The 22,495-nt window shown below is 43.0% G+C and overlaps 1 protein-coding gene across 1 annotated transcript in view; it reads left to right on the top strand.

The window, feature by feature from the left end:
• The window catches only part of LOC148024258 (protein PAM71-homolog, chloroplastic-like), a 90,533-nt gene that overhangs the window by 27,516 nt on the left and 40,522 nt on the right, over positions 1 to 22,495 (top strand). Inside the window, exons 3-4 of the mRNA XM_087693858.1 lie at positions 4,396 to 4,579; positions 4,727 to 4,774. Coding sequence (XP_087549984.1) covers positions 4,396 to 4,579; positions 4,727 to 4,774 — 232 coding nt within the window. The remainder of the gene's footprint in view (positions 1 to 4,395; positions 4,580 to 4,726; positions 4,775 to 22,495) is intronic.

Raw genomic sequence — 22,495 nt, forward strand, 5'->3', positions numbered from 1 at the left:
TGCCTTCATGCTTTCACATGGATTTAAAAGGAGTAGTGTAGATCATTGCTTATATATTAAGAAGGCTGATGATGGAAGCCTTATTATACTTGTGCTTTATGTGGATGATATGCTTATTGCTGGTAAGAATAAAAGCCAGTTTAATGCATTGAAAAGACAGCTGAATTCAGCCTTTCCCATGAAGGATTTGGGTGCAGTTGAACATATTTTGGGCATGTGTGTAACATGAGATAGAGAGCAACAACTCTTATTTCTCTCACAAGAAAAGTACATTAGCAAAGTACTTGATCACTTTTCTATGGCTGATGCTAAGCCTCTTGGTGTACCTTTTCCACCTTATCTTAAGCTTAGCAAAGTAGATTGCCCAAAAGATGATAAGGCAGCTAGTTCTATGAAGGGTGTTTCTTATGCCTCAGCTTGTGGATCACTCATGTATGCTATGGTTGCCACTAGACATGACATTGCCTATGCAGTGGGAGTTGTAAGCAGGTTTATGTCAAATCCTGGCAAAGCATATTGGGAAGCAGTGAAATCTATCTTACGGTACCTTAAGGGCACACAAAGAAAATGTATTTGCTATGGCAAGGGTATGTTAGATCTGCAGGGGTATTGTGATGCAAACATGGCAGGTGACTTGGATATTCACAAGTCTACAAGCGGGTACATCTTTACCTTGACTGGTGGGGTGGTTTCTTGGTACTCTAGATTGGAAAAAATACTGGCACTCTCTACCATTGAGGCTGAATATATTTCAGCCACTGAAGCTTCAAAAGAAGCAATTTGGCTTGGTCGTTTGGTCAAGGATTTTGGGCTGCCCACCAAAACACCTGTACTTAGATGTGATAGCCAGAGGGCTTTATGCTTGTCTAAGAATGCTATGTTCCATGCACGTACCAAACATATTGATGTTTGGTATCATTTTATCAGACAATTTTTGGATAATGGTCTAGTCACCCTGACTAAGATCAAATCATAGGATAACCCTGTAGATGTTCTCACTAAAAGTCTTGCAAACACTCAACATGAGCATTGCATTAGACTCGTGGGAGTTGGCTAAAGGTTCGCTTCGGATCTTTAAGTGGGAGGTTGTTGGGTGTAAAGGCCCTTTATGCTCTCCTGTGTATATATTACTTCACACACGTGAACTCACCCTAGTGGGTGTAAGTGTACCATACCCTAAGTATAAATACATTCTTTTATTCTTTGTGTACCACATTGGTACATACCTATCCGTCGACTCAGTCTCACACTATCTCACTGTTCAGCACTCTTCAGTTCGGTTGAGTACTATTGAGCACCTCGACTAATGTGTTGGCTCTCTCTCTCTCTCTGTGCTTCCGCTTACTCTACACTAAGGCTGAAAACGGCCTACAAGACAAGACCATGTACATTGGTAGTCATTGGTATCAAAGTGTATCATGCAAAGTGAAAGATGTGATATACAATGAAAAGGAAAGTGCAAGATGATTTACAATACAATTTGGATATAGAGATAAGAGGGGTAGGTGGATAGAGCACTAATGTTAGCTATATGACTGGATGATGAGCTACTGTGTGTGAAGGATTTAACCATGTGGGGCAATCCTATCTAATTCCATCTAGAGAGGATTGATGGGTGAGTATAGTATATGATACATCCCTGATGAGATGGTGTATGGATAGCATCTAGACTTGTATCTTAGTTCTACTAGGTGTTGCTCGTGCTGCTGATGGATCTTCATCATATCTCTTTGGTTTAATCCCTGTATTTGTTATTTTTGCATCCTTAGTCGGCGTGTGGCTCTAATCTCCTTAGCTCTTTGGAGTGTCACCCCTCTTTGTGTGGGGGTGTTGTGTGTGGTCCTTGTTTGAAAAAAGCTTGTGAGTTCTGATCATCTCCCCTTGCCTCTGTACAGTGCTCGATTGGAGTAATGATGTGTGGAACCTCTAAATTTCAAGGAGGAACTTACCTAGGTGTTGTAAATTTGGGGACTTCATGACTAGTATTAGGTACTAGTCTAACAGAGGTGTCCCCTTTGAATAGTGTAGGGTATCTCGCCTGGATTGTTTTGTAGGCTCGGCATTTGCATATGTAGTGCTCCTCACTCTCCACCTCCTCTTGGCATAGTCTATTAAGTATCTCATTGCTAGGGATACAGGCTGCTCCTTGTCTCAATTTCTAGTTGGTGAGAAGAGACCTTTAGTTAGTCAATGGCTACTCCCATCTCATATCTCGTGCGTATTTCTAAGTAGCTAGGTTTCTTGTTAAGACCATTTGCTATAGTCCTTAGAAAGTGGTCCCTATAGTATGACATCTTCGGGGGAGGGTTTGTTTGGGTGAAATCCACATATGAGAGAGATCAATGTCTGCAAAATGCCAAGGTGGCCTATTAGACCTAAGCATATAGTACAATTATAATGATATCTCATCAAGCAATACAATTAAACGGACGATCAGAGTATATGTAACTAGTGAATTTAATGTAAAGACTTATGGCTAGACTCAAACGAAGTACTAAAAGAAATAAATATAGAAATAAGAAGTAAATTTCAGAAACTGAAGATGATGTGGTCTTTACTCATTCAAGATTGTTAGGAGATTGTACATCTCATGGTTTAGGGTCTATGTTTTTCAAGCATTTATTATTTTGTGCCATACGTTTTTTAGCTGGCCGACTTGTGTTTAGGCGACCAGTTTTGGGCTGGCTGATTGGTCATCCACTTGGGCATACTTTTTGCCTACGTAGGTAGGCTCCCTCCTCAGTCTTGCACTTGCGAATACTCATCCTGGTGGAGAGAGGGAGATCATGCCCATTGCCGGTTTTGCCCTTCAAGGCTGACTTCTTTATTGGTGCAAGAGGTTTTCTTTCATCTCCCATGGTCATATCCCACAAATCCTTCATTTTCACCAGCAAGTTCCTCATCTTGAACTTCCAAATTTGGTAATTTTAACCATTAGGCTTGCTACTCTTAGACAGTAGTAATGTTACCTCCAACTTCTACCCCATCTTTAGCAAGCAAGTCAAGAAAGACGAGGAATAACATTTTACCAGCATTACAATGAAGGATGCCGACTGTTTCTCTCCATACTTTTTGTCAACGTGGAATTAACACAAATAAATAAATATTGAGATTAACACTGGGCTTGCTCTTCAGGGCTTTTGGATACCATATTTTAATCCAGTTGTGTTGTTTAAGATATTAGTGGACAAAGAGTTTTATTTTGAATTTTCACGTTTAGATATTCACAAATTTGATTGGACACCATCACGTGCTTTCATCGTGGCTTTTTGACGTGGAAATGCTGACACCCTGATGTCATCACACTCGACGTACGTACGTGACATCTGAGGGATGAAAACTTGACACTGTTGCCTTTGAATTGCCTCCCAATGCCTTCAGTTCTCATTGTACGTGTTGAAATGTATCACCTGCCCTTGAAACGATCTAATTCATGGTTCACACCTTGTTGAAATATGGAGGCCACTCTGAGACGATCTGATTCATGGTTCATGCCTACCTTGAAATGATCTAATTCATTGCTTCAGAATCAGTTGATTACCGTGATGATTGCCTAAAGTAACTACACTTCTGAAGATTTTGACCAATCATCTTTCTTTTGCATCACTTCTATCATGGGCAGAATTCGAGACTGGATTGACTCTTTTTCTTCATTCGTTTTTTTGACATGAATTCTTCTTCTTATTCCTTTCACAGCCCCTCTCTACATAGAATCACAATAAATAGATGATCCGATACTATTTGTTGGAATTTTCAGAATTATGAAGACCAAATTCAGGACCATTAAGATTGAATAAACGGCAGATTATCGTGTGTAATTAATGACAAAGTGAATGCACTGAAATTGGACAGCAAGAGAACTTCTTCTCTAATCTTCATTCATCTTCTTCTTCCATGAAAACTTACATTGCATGACTTTGTTGGGTAGCTTATCTGTTCAGGCCTTCCCACTTTCATTAATTAAATAATATCCCCTTAGTTTCCCTAAGGTTGTTCACCATTTTGGTGATTTTCACCAAATATGTAAATGTCCAACCAATATGGGTTCAATCGAAAGATATGAAGCACCTCAATTCACCACACTTTAATATCACAAAGCATTATTGTCAATGAAGAAAACATGCTATCATTAAATCCTTCACTAGAAAACAAACTTGTTGTATTCATGGCTCAGTTACCCTTTTTTATCATGAGATTTCATCATGTCTATTCTGTTTCAACTCTTTTTTTCCTGTTTGTTTCTATTTGCTCTCATTTGATAATGTTACTGTCAATGATCCAATATAACAAAGTTAGCTAAGAGGATATTTTTTTCAAGATTTTATGGAAAGGTGGATTGGAAGCTGCCATATTATCATTGATTTTACATCCTCACTGGCATGCATTGTTTTCCAGGAAGAAACAGAAAGGTGTTTTGCAACTGGCCATAACTGTTGCAGCTTTGATTGGTGTGACAACCTTAGTTGGTGTTGCAGTGACATGGGCAGGTGGTGGTCCAGCAGCTTTTGTTAAAGCAGTTGCAAAGTCAGGATTTGCAGCTGCATTTGCATTGATTTTTGTATCTGAGATTGGTGACAAGGTGAGCCATGCTTTCTTGAAAGTTCAATTGGATCCTGAGCGAGTTTGTTTGTGCATTTTTATTGTGATGTTTATCTTAAGGTATTGTTCTTGACCATGTGCTTAGTATCTTGCTTGACTTATTTGAAATTTCTTTATGATGCCACAGACATTTTTTATTGCTGCCTTGCTTGCAATGCAACACGCCAAAAGTCTGGTAGGATGACAAAAAAACCTGAACCCTTAGTTTTGCATTATTTTTGCATAACTTGTTAGATGATTTTTTTGTTAAAATTAAACTATTTATCATCTTTCTGTTTTTTTAACTGAGAGATGAACTTTGACTAACTACCAAAATGAGGGAAAGAATTATTTTTTCACCCAATCTCGAAAAAGAATTTGCCTCTTACATACACATCAGCTATTAGGAGAAGGGCATTAAGTGCATGAGCTGCTGCTGCTTGGAAACCGTCTTCCTCCTACACCACCATCATTGTTACAATACAATCTGGATTTTTATGCTTTTCAACATTGGTTTTATACCATTGGGATAACTTTATTGGAGTGAGGGTGTGAATCAAGAGTGAATTATCATAGGAACAGATGCAAGAGTGTGAGCCAGGGTGCGGGAGCCTAGACAAGCTAATGGGCTCTCCACATGAGTTGTGGCCCAACTGTGTATGAATTAGGGTGCTATGATTGTGGTGATGATTGGATCTAGATTATCACAATTGGGTGAGGTTGTGCGTGCTATCTTCTACTATTTAGGGTTAAGGTTTTTCATCGTTCCACGTCTTCCATTTCCAGGAGACTGGGTTCATTACGATGGTATCAAAGAAACTAAAGAAAAGAGACAATTCGAGAAAACGTTGTGAGCATGTTCCAAGATTTTTGTTGTGATGGGTGTTGCAGAAAAAAAGAAATATAGAGAAAATCAAAATATTGTTTTTATCTTCTTCGATTTGTGGCTTAGATTTTGCCATATTTGTTGGTTGTTTCTCCTTTGGGTGGGTATTTTTCCCAAACTAGCCAGTCTTCAATTTCTTGGAGTTGCTTGGGAATGGGGGTATTTACAATGGTATCAAAGAAATTCAAGAATGGAGATAATTTGAGACAAGGCATGGTGAGCTAACTCCATGATTTTTTGTTGATGGTGGTTGCAGAGAAAGAGAAAGAGAAAGAAAATTGCGGTCATGTTTCTCCCCTTCAATTTGTGGGCCAATTGTTGAGCTAAAAAATGCATCATAAACTGATAAGCTCTTTATTACAGCCCCAAAACTCAAATTAGCAAACTTTCATTGAAAAGAAATGCATTCTTAGAGTGTCATTGTCCCTTAAGCCAAACCCTAATTTGGGAGGATCCACTTGTATGTAAACAGAGAGGCTGCCCACCACTCGGCCCATCCTTGTTTTGCAGATCATTGGCGCCTTGTCTTTGCTGTCCACACCCCATTTTCCGGAGGACATCTCAGTTTGAGCTGCTATCTACAGCCAAGCGCTTGCATCCAGCCCTCCGTCTGCTGCGTATAGCTGATGGTGGCAGTTTTCCAGCGTGCTGCTACTACTGGCAGCCATCGCCATGAGCTGAGCGACCTTCTACTCCTGTGTTTGCTGCTGTATGACCTGTACCAGCTTGTGTTTGCAGCTTCCAGCTTTCACCAGCCTGCCATGTCATCATCAACAGCTGCATTTTCAGTCTGCTGCAGCTGCCCACCTCATTCAGACTCTTTTCAGCATGCTGCCTATTGTTCAAGCTGTCCTAGTCATTGGCACTGATCCAGTCTCTCCAGATCTGTGCTTGTTGCTGCTATACACTTTCAGAGGCTATCTATTGTGTTTTGGGATCTGTACAAAGGATAGTACACTCTCCACGATCGTTGAGACATGGGCTTTGCCTTGATCCTAGAGACATGGGAGTTCGAGGTTCAGTATTCACCTTGCATAGTGTGTCTATTGCATGAGCATTGTATTTATTTATCATTCTTCATTCACCTTTAGTGTTCATTGTCTCTAAGCTACCCATGAACCCTACTGAGTTCCCTTATCAGTATGTGCATTGCTATATGATTGTGTTTATTATCTACAGGCAAGTATTTTTTTAGAAGAACTTTTGCCATGACTATTTCTCCTTTGCAAGTGGATTTTTCCAACAAAGACATGACTGCTTTTAAAGTTGTCCCAGCATGCTTTTAAACAAAAATATGGGTTGACATCTTTTTGCACAAAGCTTATAGAGAAAAAGAAACAATGCATGAGGACAGGCTATCATGTGGGAAAAAAAGTCATGAAGGAGCTTCATCAAGCCACAATGGCGATGGAGAGGCAGCTAGAACAAATTGTGTGCACCCACAATCTGGTTGGAGAGTAGGCATCACATGCAGGAGATAGTGGTGATCAGGCTGGAAGTTTGCTGCACTCCAGCAAAAAGGGGCAAGGCTGCACCTTGGCAACAAGCAAGGGTTGCTTCTTATCTTCCCTCTTCTAGCCCAATGTTGGCATGGGATTGTTTTTTTGAGTTTTGGGATAGATTCTTTTTCTCTTTTAAAAGTTAAAGAATTCAGGCCAGCTTTTGGGACCATTTTGAATGCAATTAGAACAACTTTGTGTTCCAAAAAAGAGTCTAGATAGTCAATTTTTATACAAATGCATAGTCGAATACCAAAGGTACTGATAGTTTGTCTTCATTTGAAACTTAAGGGACTTCCCACCAACCTATGCTAGAGTCCGAGTCTATCAAGAAACCAATTGAGTTATGACAATCGAACTTTGTACCTCTTGCTATATAGAAAACTTCTAGGCAGAGTTGAACCCTCTCCAGGATCATCCTTCGCATATAAAGGTGCATCATCTCCATACTTCAAACCAAAAAGCTCATTTTCACTTTTATCTCACGTACCTCAATTTTGTGGCTTAGGGTGGAGGAAGCATGACATCTTTACCAAAAGAAATAGCAAGAGCATGGCAAATGGGTGGCCTTGTTAGATTGATCTCTCTAAAATAAGGCTCCTCCATCTACCTTCCTCTAATGTTTACCTTCTTGTTGGCTTAGCAATAGAATGTCAATACCTGTTAGAGTGCACGGATGTGGAAGCGAATGCATGGATGGGTGTAGATGCTAAACATGGAGAGAAGAAGAAAGAAAGAAAGAAAGATATATTAACATCTACATAAGGCCAATGTGGCCTATGAGACAAAATCCAGAGTACATCCATGTCTAATGTCATCTCATCAGTGAGGTAAAGATAACATTACGAATAAGTGGGTGGCCTACGAAACAATACTGAAAATAACTATATGATGGGACTATACTAGGGTTGAACCATGTGTAGTGTTATCCATCGATAGAAAAGAAAAGGAAAGGAAAGGAGAACCAGATCTGATAGAACCATGTACAAAAGTGTGGTGGGGACTATGGGCTGTAGTTGATCTCAAGATTTGCACATGATCTCAGCTACGATGCGGTCCCTAGTTGCTTCACTGATATGCTTGGTGGTGAGTCTGCGGTGTCTCGTGATAATGGCTCTAATCCGACTGTGGTGTGGCCTCCTCGAACATGGTCCTGGTAGAGGGGTCGTTGTGCTCGACGAAGGAAAGTGGCTCTATCCAATGTGACGCCACGGTGTGGCCTGTAAGGTGTTTGGTGGGGTGGCTCTGTCTCTGCTAGGTTGGTAGTGTCAGTAGGGTCGGCTCTGTAGAAGAAGTTTGTCACTGCTCTTTGTGTGTGTCCCTCTGGGTGAGTTGGCCTCCTGTCTCGTAGTAGTGTAGTTCGGCGCCTCTCGAGCTCCAGGAGGAAAAGATCTAGGCATCTCTGGTCCTCGTAGTCCATGATGCGACAAAGGGGTCCAAATCCATCACGGAAGAGGCAGTGGTACCGTCCTCGTATGTCATAGTATACTGTGCATGTGCATATGTAGTGCTCCTCCGTCTCAGGCTCTCGACCACAGAGCTGGCAAGTCCTATCCTCTGCTAGGGTATTTATCCATTTGCCTGTCTCCATTTGAAGCCTATGTGAGGAGGTGCGAATCTGTCCGATAGCAACTCGTACGCTATGGGAGAGATGAGTGTCCATATATGCTGGCACCATCATCAGAGAGACACGAGAAATGACTCCTGTAGAACTCCATCCTCGATCCTAGAGGGAGTGGTGGATGGATCCATGTCCTTGCTGTCTCAATCCTCAAGATATCAGCTCTGATCACCTGGTTCAACTCTGATCGGCTGAGAGAAAGTATAGGGCAGTCAAGGCTATATTCCAAAGGTGGAAGACAATCAATATCCAAACCATGTAGGCTCATCCAAATAGTCATCCGTGAAAACCAACAGTTCTTCTCACCTTCAGTTGCTAGTTGTCTAGATGAGGTTAGTGCCAATCTAGAGTATCTATGGTGTGGAAATTCCCATAGTCTGTGCCAAAAGGTCACTGCCCTGAAGAGTGCCTCTGTAAGTATAGGTGTTGCCCCTAGCTCTGCTCAGACAATGGGATGTGGGGTGGAGGGCTTACTCCTAATCATGCATGCTATCATCATGATCAATGGCCTTTCCACGCTATACCAACCATCATAATAATCCCTCTCTATTCCAATCTGATCAGTGAGTGGACTAAGACGCCTGTGGTACAAGCTGCAACCCCATACCTCTGCTCCATATAGTAATGTAGGTGTGACTAGGGTGTCAAACATTAGAGTTTGGTGCAGGGCTCGTGGAACTGTATCTGAGCACATTGACTCTCAAGTGCCCCTAGTGCTGCATATCCACGTGCCAGACGTGCCTCTGATGCCCCTCTCAACGAAAAACGCGGGCCAGAGAAGGTGACTCCCAAATAGACATATTCCCTCACATGCTCCAGTATGTCTCCCCCAAATGTGAACTGGTACATAGATCTAGTCACCCATGCTGCTGAAGTATTGAAAACCATGGTTTTGGTCTTCCCAAAGTTCACTGTGAGGTCTTTATCTCTACAGAAGATGTGCAAAGCATCTATATGGCACTGCAATCCCTCCGGTGAATCTGAAATGAGAACAATATCATCTGCATAAAGTAATATCGGTATCAGCACCCCTGCCAGGCTGGCTCCAGCTCCTCCTCCTCAGTCTATGTAATCAAGCACTTCATCTATGTATGGACCAAACAATGTGGGTGAAAGCGGACATCCTTGTTTCACTCCTATGGTACTGTTAATCCTCTCTAATAGCCCCCCAGGTGCTCGTCCATGACCTGTCACTGCCTCATACAATGCATAGACACCCCATCGTATACCCTCTGGTACTCCAATTTCCTGCAATCTCTGCATGATGCGTGTACGAGGCACTGTATCAAAAGCTTTGCGAAAGTCTACAAAGCAACAATAAATCCTCGTCTCGATCCTCCTCAATAATGGCTCTAAGTGTGAGAATATGGTCCAGCGTGGTATATCCTCGTCTGAAACCTGCCTGTCCTTGTGCTCTCTTGCCTTGCATTTCAGCCCACTCACTGAGTTCATGCTCCAATATAGATCCATATATCTTGGCCAAAGTATGACCGATCATGATAGTCCTGTAGTTGCTAGGAATCAGGGGATCACCATTTTTAAATAGCGGGATTATAGTATTGTTTGACCAACTCATAGGGAAACGTTCACATACTTTTCTATTGAACATGTGTGCTAATATGGGTGCTAATATGTCACAAGCATGTGAGAAATGTTCTGCTACTAGTCCATCTTCATCCTGTGCCCTCCCATTTTGTAATCTATAAATTGCATCCCTAACCATTTTCCATGTGAAGAATGACCATTGTGTTGGCCTACAAGCTTGTGGGGGCTGCATAGGTGGCTGTCCTGGCAGGTTATACAGCTGTCTCCCGTAGTCAAGCCATGCATCTGGTGATGTAATCTGTATGGGGGGCTGTCTTTCATGGAACATCTTCCTTGCGCTTTTGCTATCCCACCCCAATAATAGCTGATATATCTTTGCTTTTGCTTTCGCTAAGTAGTCTCGTTTCTTCTTCCGAACAAGGCGTTTGAAGAACGCCTTTGCTTGGCGATGTGTCTGAGTGCCTAGCTCCACTTCTCTCTGTAGGCGAGCTTGTGTGACTACACACTCATCATCATACTAGCTATTTTGGGGAGCAGTAGATCGTGTGGGTCTACATCAGGGTAAGGTGTGTGGGAATGCATACATGGCTGATCCATGTATGGCCTCTGCTAAATCCCTTGTACATTCTTCCAACGATCTACTCAAGTCCAATGTATGTAAACTGGTCTGCAGAGAACCACTGTAGATATGTGACGTGTCATCTGTAAAGTAGTACTTGGGATGTTTAGGGAGGCATGGTGTTTTATCTGTAAAGTAGTACTTGGGATGTTTAGGGAGGCATGGTGTTTCATGTTTCATATGTACACAAGAGAGCATGAGTGTCAAAATAACATGATCTACTGCTATGCCAATTGGTCTCTTAGATATCTTAAAGTTTTGGATGTCTGGTATCAATGCTGGTGAGCCTATCAAGTAGTCCACAGTACTTGCCCCTCCTTTGTGATTCCAACATGTGAAATTGTCAGATCCTAGCCATTGTGGCACACCATTAAAGATGGCTAGTTTATGTGCACTTCCCAAAGTCAATAGGTGTGTCCCATAGGTACTCACTTCTTTATCTTGGGCTCTCCTACATAGGCCTATTTCATCTATGTCGATCTCTTTGAACATGGCATTATCGTGCATATAAAAGTCACTCTGTCTATCTCCAGTGTGTACATTGAAATCTCCTACTAATAATATGTCTCCAATGCTAGCATATCTCATGATATCCTCATAAAGTACATCAAAGGTTGATCCATCTCGTGTGGCATAGGTAGAATTTGTAGGAGGAAAGTAGCATATTGCAATGAATATATCCGTGGTCTTCCTGCATGTATCCTAATCCATAAATATCGTGCATCATCATCTCTTTTCATTACTTGCACTATCCCTTTGAGGTCTTGCCAGTATAGTATGGCCACACCTCCAGAACCCCTAGTGCTTCCTGGTTTTCTAGCTGCTGGACAAAATGCACTTTGCCACCTGTATCCCTGCACGTCCGGTAGTTGGCTGCCTTTACATTGGTGTGTTTCTGTGTACATTGCTATATCTATGTTTCGGAAGCTATCTTCAAAGTAACCAACATCCAAGTGTAGAGCTCCATTACAATTCCATATTGACATCCGAAGTGTCTCGTAGGTCTCATACCGTCATGAAGTCCTTTTGTCAGTGATGATGACTCGTCCATCCCTATAAACAGCCCAGTTTCCCTCTTTGCGAGCCTCCAATATCTTGGGCATGTGTTCTCTGCGATGTGGTATTTGTGTTGGGGTAAGGTCCTCATTCAAATAAATCTTCTCACCCTTGAGGGCTCTCCTCTTGGAGAGGAAGGCCTTTTTTTTCTCTTTGTCTCCAAAGCGAAGAATAAGAGCCTTGGACTTAGAGTCCTCTTTCCCCACTCTCCAAGCACTGATGATAGGTACGTCAGAAGCCCCAATTTTGTCAGCAAGTGTCTTAGCATCTACCTGTGGGCTGCTCTTCTCCTCCCATCCTACTGCCCCTACATGTAAAACCCTAGCCCGTCTCCTAGCCTCTTCTTCCAAGGCAGCATTCATTACTTCAATTTTGTTCACTGATGTTCCCTTATTCTTTTTTACTACCTCAATCCATGGGTTGGCTTCTTCTATTTGCTTTTGTGTTGTCTTTGCCAATTCTGCCCATGAGTGAACCTCCCTTTCACATGCCTTTAAAGCCGCTTTCTCTTTTTGTAATTCTTCTTGCTCGTTCATTTCTTTTTTCTAAAATGTATTCAATTCTTCCCTCAGTTCTAAGATTTCAGATTTGTAGACATCTACAACATTCAACATTTCAGTTTTCAACGTGTGCATTTCGGACAGCATTTGTGCCTGTAAGTCATTCTTAATCTTTATGTGCATGTCTTGCATTTCTGCCCTCTGATTTACCATCAGTTCGGCTTTGATCTGCTCTCGTATTTCTTTCTGTAATTCTTGTCTCATAATTCGTTAGTTCAGAGCAAATCATGAGATGACTTTCTTCGTATTTCTTTTCATTCATAGTGCGTGAGGTCTTTCCATGCCTGTTAGATGCTGGGGAGACGGTCCAATCACGGACCCTACGGCCATACGTCTTGTACCGTGTGTTCTTAGAAGGGGTGTTGAACATTGCTTCCATGGACGGTTGTGTTAGTTTTTGATGAAATTCGTCTCCCAAATATTCATTTTCCACGGTTTGATGCTTGTATTTGTCTACATTATCCATCTCTCACACACTGTGTGCAAAGCCACTCAACTTGTACTTTGTACTGTCAAATCAGAGCAATTTCTACGATTCCTGCAAATTTTCAGGGTTTCCCTAACCCCTCACTAAATTTTTGTAAGCCTAGTAATCTTTTACTAGCCCAAATGCCTTCACATTGTTTACAATCACTTCAGAAATACAGATTGTAGCCCCAGCCAGTGCATTACTGCATACTCCAAGACATGATCAGTACAAGCGTCCCCGACACGCCAGGCACATCAGACACATATGCCAACGTCACGCCTATCTCGTCCGCATTTGTCCTGTCATGCCCGTCATGCGAGCGTCACGCCAGTCTCGTCAGCCTTCGTCACGCCAGTCTCCGTCACGCCAGTCCCGTCAGCCTCCCGTTATGCCAGTCTTGTCATCCTCCCATCACACCAGTCTCGTGAGAGAGAGAGAGAGAGAGAGAGAGAGAGAGAGAGAGAGAGAGAGAGAGAGAGAGAGAGAGAGAGAGTTATATTAACGTCTACAACAGGCCAAGTTGGCCTATGAGACCAAAGTGTTGCGTACAAAATGTCTGGGAGATTTCAAAAGTCCCAGTGAAGCTAACATTTATGCTATGTTGAATTAAATTGAGTAGGTACAAAATGATATCTGGACTAGATACAATCTAGAGGTACTCCCAGTGCGGTGTGGAACTGCTTCTGGAGTGTTCATCCTAGGATGTCCCGCATGGGTTGGTCTAACATGGAGAGACTAAAGCGGCGGGGCAAGGCCCTCCGATGGCGGCGTAGTATCCCGTGTATCTTTGACATGTGTCTTCTGCGGGGACGGGGGCCGGCGGGGCGTGGGCGCCGGGCTTTGTCTCTCGCTGTGGCTATTTCTAAGGTGGTCCCCCGGGGTCAGGAGGCCGGTTGGGCTGGTGGGGGCTCGGTGGTGGGGAGGGTAGCTGGTATTTGGTAGAATTCGTTGAGTGTGCGTTGGTTGGTGGCTCCTTGTCTTTGCTCCGTGGTTCGTAGGAGGTGAGAGAGAGAGAGAGATCTATCAATGTCTCTAGAAGGCCAAAATGGCCTATGAGACCATAATTAATACAACTGGTATCATCATCTCTCATGGGAGAAGAAAACAAAATTATGTCTAGGTCTATATGATAAATTGAAATGTAAAATGAAAAATATGGAAAACTGAAAAACTGAAAGAGTATAGAGTATCTCCCTCTCAGTGTATGGAATCCACCAAGACTTTGCAAGCTACCTTTGACTGAGTGTTGAATAGTGAATCAATCAGGGTCCAAAGAATACAATAGGATATGTGTGTATGCTAATAGTTGGAACCTCACACTTTTAGTACAAAACTAAAGTGAAAGTGACCAGTAGATAGGGTGCATATAAATAGGCACAAAAGAAGGAGAGACGTAGCAGCCAGCTAGTAAATGTGGTTCAATTGATCAGATCAGGTCGGATTGGCCACATGGCAGGTCGAGTGCATTGTTTGATTGTGTAGACTTACCCATTGCCCAAAACCCTGTCCACTTGCCTTGGGCTGTCTTGACTGCCTGAAACTACTTTGTTGGTCTTTGCCCATGTTGCCTTGCCTACATATCCAAGAAGTGATTGCTATCCCCTCACAAATATTGGATGCATCATGAGGCTTAGGAATATGAATTGCTATCGAAGAATGGCATGAGGAAGAGCTTTGGTGAAGAGATCCGTCAAGTGGTCTTCTATCTTGCAGTACTTCACCTCGACTATATCATCCAAGTTCTCTCAAACGAAATGGTGTTGGATCTCAACGTGCTTTGTCCGTTTGTGAAACACTTGTCAGAAGTGGATGCAGCAATGGAAGTACAAACATGTGCTGAAATAAACTGCTGAACACAAGACAAAAGAGAGAGAAAAGAAGGAACACTGAAGAACACAATACAAATGAGAACTCATATGTATGCTTGGGAAATGGAATCCATATATCCAACATGAGACAATTGCATTCAACAGTGAATCACTGGTTGTGTGGGCATCGGTATCAGCTCTTGTGAGAGGGTGAGAGGCTCAAAGCTCAGCTGAGAGTGCAGTAGATAGTGTGGAGAGTGAAGCACGACACCCAATGCAATAGACTGAAAGAGAGTAAGCTTTCAGGACTGTTTTGACCATTGCTGATCAGGCAACTGCTGTTCTGATCAAGGCGGCTTGTTTACCTGCATTTAATGCTGCGTTTGCTGATGTCAGCATCCATACAGCCTATGTCAGCTCCTCTGCTGCCTGCGTTTCTGATCCAACTTGCATTTGTGACATTTTTCTCCTGTTGGCAGCAGTGTTCCACTTGCGTTTTGGTATTTTTGCATCTCCTCCTGGCTGGGCGATTGCATCGTCAGGTTGATCCTATTTATTCAGGCCCCCCTTCCTCAGTCAAACACTCACCATCACAGGTGTGAATCTTTTGCTGGAGACAGGAGCTGTTGGGTTTCACTCACGCCTATGTATGAGGTCGTCTACATGTAGCACACACACCTCATGTTGACCGGTTGAAGTGTGGACATATGAATTTGGATCAGAGTTTGCCCTTTGATACCTCAACCTCTCCCTAAGAAAGGTGTCAATCTTCTTATTCCTTTTTAAAGCCATTAAAAGCCTTCTTCAGCTTGTCCACCTTATCATGTGAGCTTGAGAACCTAGAAGACTGTTGGGCCCTAGTTTGTAACCTTAGGGGGAAGGTGTCATTCCAAGCTGCTCTTATTGTAGACAAAGTTTGCTTGTTATGTCATGGATGTGTTAGTATTCTCTATTTGCAATCATCTCCTGGTTGTGAGCTCTCTTTGGAGGAGCTCTGACATGTCTTTTCATTTGCATGCACTAGGATTCATGCCATAGTGCTGGTTTCAGCCTGGTCTATGAGGTGCATTTCAGATTTTGCTATGTGGCTGCCTTGGTGACATCTTTTACAGCATAGGGGCCTATTTTGAATCTTCACTAGTTACATGGACAATAGGTTGACCACATTTTTGGGGTGCATAAGGTTGGGCATTTTTCATGGCAAGAGGGCGGCCAGTTCCCCATGTTATTGCCTACATAGGCAGCTATATTCAGTCCTCTTGCACCCTCCAGCAGCCTGTTGCCTCAACAGTAACATCATTGCCTCCGTCGTCCCCTTAAATTGCCACCAATCTGGCACCTTCATGGATGTGGCTCTCACAGTGCAGGTGCTGATTGTTCACAGCCTCATATTGTGCTCAGATTAGAGTTCTTTTCTTCAGTGTTTGTCTTCTTTCGCTCTCTTCTCCTCTCCATGTTCAATTTTCTTTGGTTGCACTCTCTCACATATTATCATTGTCACTACACATGGAGTATCACTAGTTCTATGTACTAGTCACCATGGATTGGAATGCAGATGGCTATAGTTTGTACCATGGCTTTGTTGGGACAAGGGCACTTGTGCCTATGCTGCCCACATTTACTACACATACAATGGCCGCACACTTGTACACTGCAAGTGGTGGCCCGCCTATCACTATCACTTATTCTTTATTCTTTTAGTGACTATTGAATAAGGGAAGGCTAGTTACACATTGTGATTGTTGAAGTTCCCACACACACACACTCTCTCTCTCTCTCTCTCTCTCTCTCTCTCTCTCTCTCTCGCTCCCAAGCTTGGATCTCCATTGCTTATACTTCGCCCTTGCTTCCGCTCATGTGCTTTCACTCCGGCTCTGATAAGGTGGGTGTACCTATGCTGCCATTATTTACTAGTAACTACACATGTAGTGGCCTTTACGCTTGTGCACTATAGGTGGTGGCCTGGCCATCACTGTCACTTATTCTTTATTCTTTTAGTGACTATTGAATAAGAGAGTTTGGTCATACATTGTGACTGTTGAAGTTCCTGCATATTATGTCTCTCTCTCTCTCTCTCTTGCTCTCAAGCTTTGACCTCCATAGCTTATGCTGTTAGAAGTGGAGCAGCGGTGAAAGCATAAACATGTGCTGAAATAAACTGCTGAAACACAAGACAAAAAGAGAAAAGAAAAGAACACGATACAGATGAGAACTCAGATGTATGCACGGGAAATGGAATCCATATATCTGAACACGAGACAGTCGCATACAACAGTGAGTCACTGGCTGCGTGGGCACTGGCACTGGCTCCTCTCTCCACAGAGTCTGCAGATGGTGAAATGAAGTGACTGACTGAGGAGGAGCCACTGAGTATAAATAGGCTGAAAAAGTGGGGAGCAATAATGCTGGTCGGACAGCATTAATGCTGGCCGACTGGTGCATAAAATACCCCAATGGCATAAAATGCCACACTAGAAAAATACCTAAAATACCTAATAAAAATGCCCAGCCCAGATCAAGCTCAGACTCACATATGAGCTGACAAATACTCTGCTAACACCCTCTCTCAGATCATGGGTGATCTGATACAATACAATAGTACAATGAAAAGGGATCAGAAACTATACAACATAGAACCACCAAGTAGAACCATGGATACCCAAGCAGTGGGTGATCAAGCCACCACCAAGGTGCCTCGGAGAGAACCTGATGTCGATGTCGATCGTACCAAACACCTAAAAAATAGAGAAGATCATAGCATGTCTCTGTGTCCATCATCAATGTCTCGCAGTAGCATACAAGACCATCCTGTCAAAAATGCCCCTGAACATAGGTGACCATGGATTCCCTGCCTTTGGCCAGACTGCCAAAGTGTCCCCTCATGTGAGCTCCAGACGAAAGCCTCCCGCTCTCTGTCAGATAACCAGCTCAGCATGAACCTGGATGTCAATCCCAGCTCCAGGATTTGATTCCGCCAGACTGAAGTCGATGCGTCAGGGACATCCCTCTCTGGAACCTATGCACCTGTATAAAAGTATAGATGAGGCGCGGCTGCCCCATCTGAAGACCCGCTCACACTCCCTCTCTGGCACAAGAGAGTCGTGAGGGATGACCTCATCACCACCACTAGAAAGCAGCCGAGGAAGGGGCCACCAAGCCCTTCCCGCGATCCGAAGAAGAGGATCCCTTCCGCGCCTTGGACTTCACCTTGGTCGGAGGATCGGAGTCGGAGTCTGATGAAGGAGAGGACTCATCGGTAGAGTCAGCATCCCGCTTCGTCTTCTGCTTCTTCTTCCTGGAAGCCGCTAACTTCTTGCAGTCCTTCCGCAAATGTCCCTTCTTGCCACAGTGGTAACACTGGGCCTTCGACTTCTTCTTCCCGTCACCCCTCTCTGAAGCTACATAAGCCTCACCTCCATAATGTGCCGGAAGCCGCCCCTGTAATCTCAAGGATGCCTCATGCTTAAGAAGCATCGAGGTCATATGTGTAAAACTGACAGGAGTCGATGATGTCTGCGCCCGCAAAGCATTGGCCACTCCATCAAACTCCGGGGGAAGCTTGTAGAGAACCGTCCCGACAAGATGCACCTCAGGAAGAGTAGATTGCATGTGCCGAAGCTAGTCCTGTACCTGCGTAATACGAAGAAGAAAAGACTGAATAGTATCTTTCGGCTCAAACTTCATCTGCTGGAGCTGGCCATAAAGTGTGACGGCCCGCATGGTGGAAGGTGCCTCGTACATCTGCTGTAACTTCAGCCATACTTCAGGAGATGTCCTACAGGAGGTAACCTCCGGTAAGACCGCTTTAGAAATACACCGAAGCAACGCCGAGTAAGCACGGGCATCGTCCGAGTCCCATGTGAGCACCGCTTCCTCATGGTTGTCCTCATCAAAGTCTTCAGGAAGAGGAAAAGGACGGAGAGGTCGAGGATTAGCTCCACAAACGATGTACCATAACCGCTTCTGCACAAACCAAGTTTTCATGACAGCACTCCATGTGAGATAATCAGGTCCATGTAACTTATCATCAGTGGAAGTGCACGGAGGAGCCATATGGAGAGGATAAGAAGAGAAGTAGAGAAGAGATGGAATTTAGAGAGGAAACACAGCCAAAACACAAGCACAGACTACAGAAAAAGAGAGTTCACATGCAATATAACCCAAAATCTGATCAATAGAAGACAAAATCTGCTGTAGAAAGTCAAAAAATCAGTCAAAAACTGCCAAAAACAGCAAAAACGGCCTGAAGTAACAGTCACCCAGCCACAAGAGATGCTGAATCAGCAAAACGCAGGCTGTAAACTGGAGAAAACAGGTAGTAAACTGTCGCCAGCAGCTGCAGATGAAAAACGCAGGCAGCAGAGGGTGCGGAGGCAGCAGGCGATGGCAAAACTGCAAAAAACGCAGGCTGAAAACAGCCCCAAAACAAGTCGCCTGGCTGCGACAGCAGTCGTCTGATCAGTAGGGGTACAAAATAGTCCTGAAATCAGCAAGAAAACACAGCAGAAACACAAATCCTGAAAACTGATACCATGTCAGAAGTGGAGTAGCGGTGAAAGCATAAACATGTGCTGAAATAAACTGCTGAAACACAAGACAAAAAGAGAAAAGAAAAGAACACGATACAGATGAGAACTCAGATGTATGCACGGGAAATGGAATCCATATATCTGAACACGAGACAGTCGCATACAACAGTGAGTCACTGGCTGCGTGGGCACTGGCATTGGCTCCTCTCTCCACAGAGTCTGCAGATGGTGAAATGAAGTGACTGACTGAGGAGGAGCCACTGAGTATAAATAGGCTGAAAAAGTGGGGAGCAATAATGCTGGTCGGACAGCATTAATGCTGGCCGACTGGTGCATAAAATACCCCAATGGCATAAAATGCCACACCAGAAAAATACCCAAAATACCTAATAAAAATGCCCAGCCCAGATCAAGCTCAGACTCACACATGAGCTGACAAATACTCTGCTAACATATGCTTCACTCTTGCTTTTGCTCGTGTGCTTCCACTTTGGCTCTCCTTTCAATTGCTATTAGAGCATTGGTTCGAGAAGCTTCATCTGACCATTTTGGTTTAGTTTGCAGACATCCATAGTAGTCAAAGATTCAGTGCAGCCATATCCAAGGTAACCGTTGAACCTACAGCTTGTTTTAGGGATTGAAGAGGCTCTATTGAGTATCATTGAGTACCCCATAGTCATCGCCATCATCAGCAATAGTAGCAAAAACGTCTGCAGTACGTGCACAGACTGCACTTGTTAGGCTAGCCTTGTTTCAGATCAGATTTGGCATTGTTTACTTCACCTAAAGCTCCTAGTGTACTTGGATAATCATTGGGCAACTTTGAGGCCTTGTGTGAGCCTTAGGGCATTATAGTGGCCATAACGTAGAAGGCTGGCATTGCAAAGAGACACTTTTAGGTTATCATGGGAGTGCTCTATAAGAGAGACAAGAACAACCCGTTGTACTGCATGAGGCATATGCAGGACTGACAGGAGGCCATTTTTCTGGTGAGATTATAGGCAAGAAGGTTCTGCAAGCTGGTTTATGGTGGCCAACAGTGCTCAAAGATGCTTCTCAATATGTAAAGGAGTGCATTACTTGTATGCGGAAAGATCAATCTTAGACCAGAGACAGGATGTAGGATCATCTAGTCTTGCCTCTAGAGCCTTTCCAAAAATGGGGCATTGATTTTATGGATCCTATTAAATCATTAGCCCATCAAAGCAAAAATCAGTGTATTTTGGTGTGTACGGATACTTTTACTAAGTGGGTTGAAGCCAAAGCTTTGGGGGATAATAAAGTAGCAAGTGTAGCATAGTTTCTCTACTCCAATATAATGACTCGGTTTGGTTGCCCTATTGAGTTGGTGAGTGATTGTGGTAAGCATTTTTTGAATGAAGTGATTAAGGAGCCGACTTTTAAATATATGATTTTGCATAAGAAGTCAACACCTTACCACCCTCAAGAAAATGGGTAGGCCAAGAGTTCTAACAAGATCTTGCTGTAGATTCTTAAGAAGATAGTCACTGATAACCTTAAGGATTGGGCACTAAATTAGATTCAGTTTTATGGTCTTTCCACATAGCATATAAGGTGTCAACATGTTTGATTTTTTAAGTTAGTCTATGGACTTGAAGCAGTGGTCCCAATGGAATTCTTAGTTCCTAGCCTGAGAGTGGTAATAACTCATAGATTATCTCATGAGGATTTAGTATATGATAGGTTACGAAAGTTGGTGCAACTTGAAGAGGATCCGATCATAGCTCTCTACTTGTTAGAGGTAGTGCAGTCAAGATGGCAAGCATGGGTCAATCAACATATTAAAAAGAAGATTTTTAGGGAGGGAGATCTTGTGATGGTATACAATTCTAAGCTTGGTAAGTACCTAGGGAAGTTGAAGTTGCAGTATATAGGTCCGTATAAAGTTGTCAAAGATGTGGGCCAAGGAATTTTTGTTTTGGCTACACTACAAGGTGAGATAATTAAGCCAATAGTTAATGGATTTAGATTGCGGAGATTAGTACAGCTAGATTATGATGACTCAACTCAAGAGGCACGAGAAAAGCTGACAATTGCAATTAATTTAGTTCAGCCTTCAGCAGTGTTACTTGATACAACAAGCTATGATTTTCTCCCTAATATGGCAGCCTATGTTTTTTTAACTCTTATGGTTGTTTGTAGGTTTTCATGGATTGATTCTCTACATGGAGTACCACTATACTACTGTGAGATTGTTGCTGATGTTATTATCTTTCAGATTATTTTTGATTCTCATGTGGAAGTTAAGTCAAGTTTTGACTTTGCTATTTGCTATATGAGGTGTAGGATATTTTGAAATTGTTTGCAGTTCTGTTACAAGCAATATGGGACTTCATGAAGTGGTGGTATTATCCACAAGTAAGGCTTGGCCATGGGAACTTAGGCTATGGTGGATATATATTTAAAGGATTTTTACAACCTATCATGACATGGGAGAATATCATCATGGCATTGGTGGAGTATTCTTTGAAAGGACTTTCAATTTCTAACCATGAATTTGTCAATGATGGGACATTGGAGTAACTGACTTCAACTGAAGCTATTTTATAGATGGAACTGTATGAAGTCATGAAATGTTAGTTGGGTGAAGGCCACCCAAAAGACACGTATCAAAGTCACTACGAGTACTTTGTGTAATTAGTATGTGGAACATTTCCTCTTTTTTGGGAGTTTCACTCAGTGTGAGTTTGGAAAAGAGGGAAAAAGGGGAACTATGGCAAAGAGGGCATGATGTCTTGCTCATGCATTTGGAGGAAATGACCAGCAGCACCATATCTCGCTCCATCATCTTCATCTTTCATCCTATTCTCAGCCTCTCTTACAACCTGATTTTTAGTAGGTTATTGCTGATGCAAACATGGTGAAGACTAGGGGAAAGAAGGCACAAAAATTGTCCATGAATAGGAGGTGACAGCAGCTGAAAGAAGTGTATGATGAAGAGGAGGAATGGAGTGATAGCCCCCCTGAGATTATCCTTCAAGGGCAAAGGAGACGACCCCAAAATCATCGTCGGTCATGTTCAGTAATGAAGATGGTGAGTTGGCAACCCCTTTGATAGATTGCTCTATTTACATGGATACATCAGAGCCTAACACTAGAGGTTGGGTGATGCAAATTGGGTTATTGTCTTTTGCCAAGTTGCCATGGGAATCATGGAGTAATAGTGTGCATGCAAAGCAACAACTTGCTATACTTTAGGAGTGGTAAAATTGGAGGGAAGTTGGAGATTGCACCTTCTCTTTTGTCTCAAGTTTTTTCCCTTGAACTCAATCGTCCTAAACATTGGTGTTGCACGGATGAGGCA

This window comes from Lygodium microphyllum, chromosome 15 (genome assembly GCF_053477565.2).
Source record: "Lygodium microphyllum isolate KBCC chromosome 15, Lygodium_microphyllum_v1.1.10, whole genome shotgun sequence".
NCBI classification, from domain to species: Eukaryota; Viridiplantae; Streptophyta; class Polypodiopsida; order Schizaeales; family Lygodiaceae; genus Lygodium; species Lygodium microphyllum.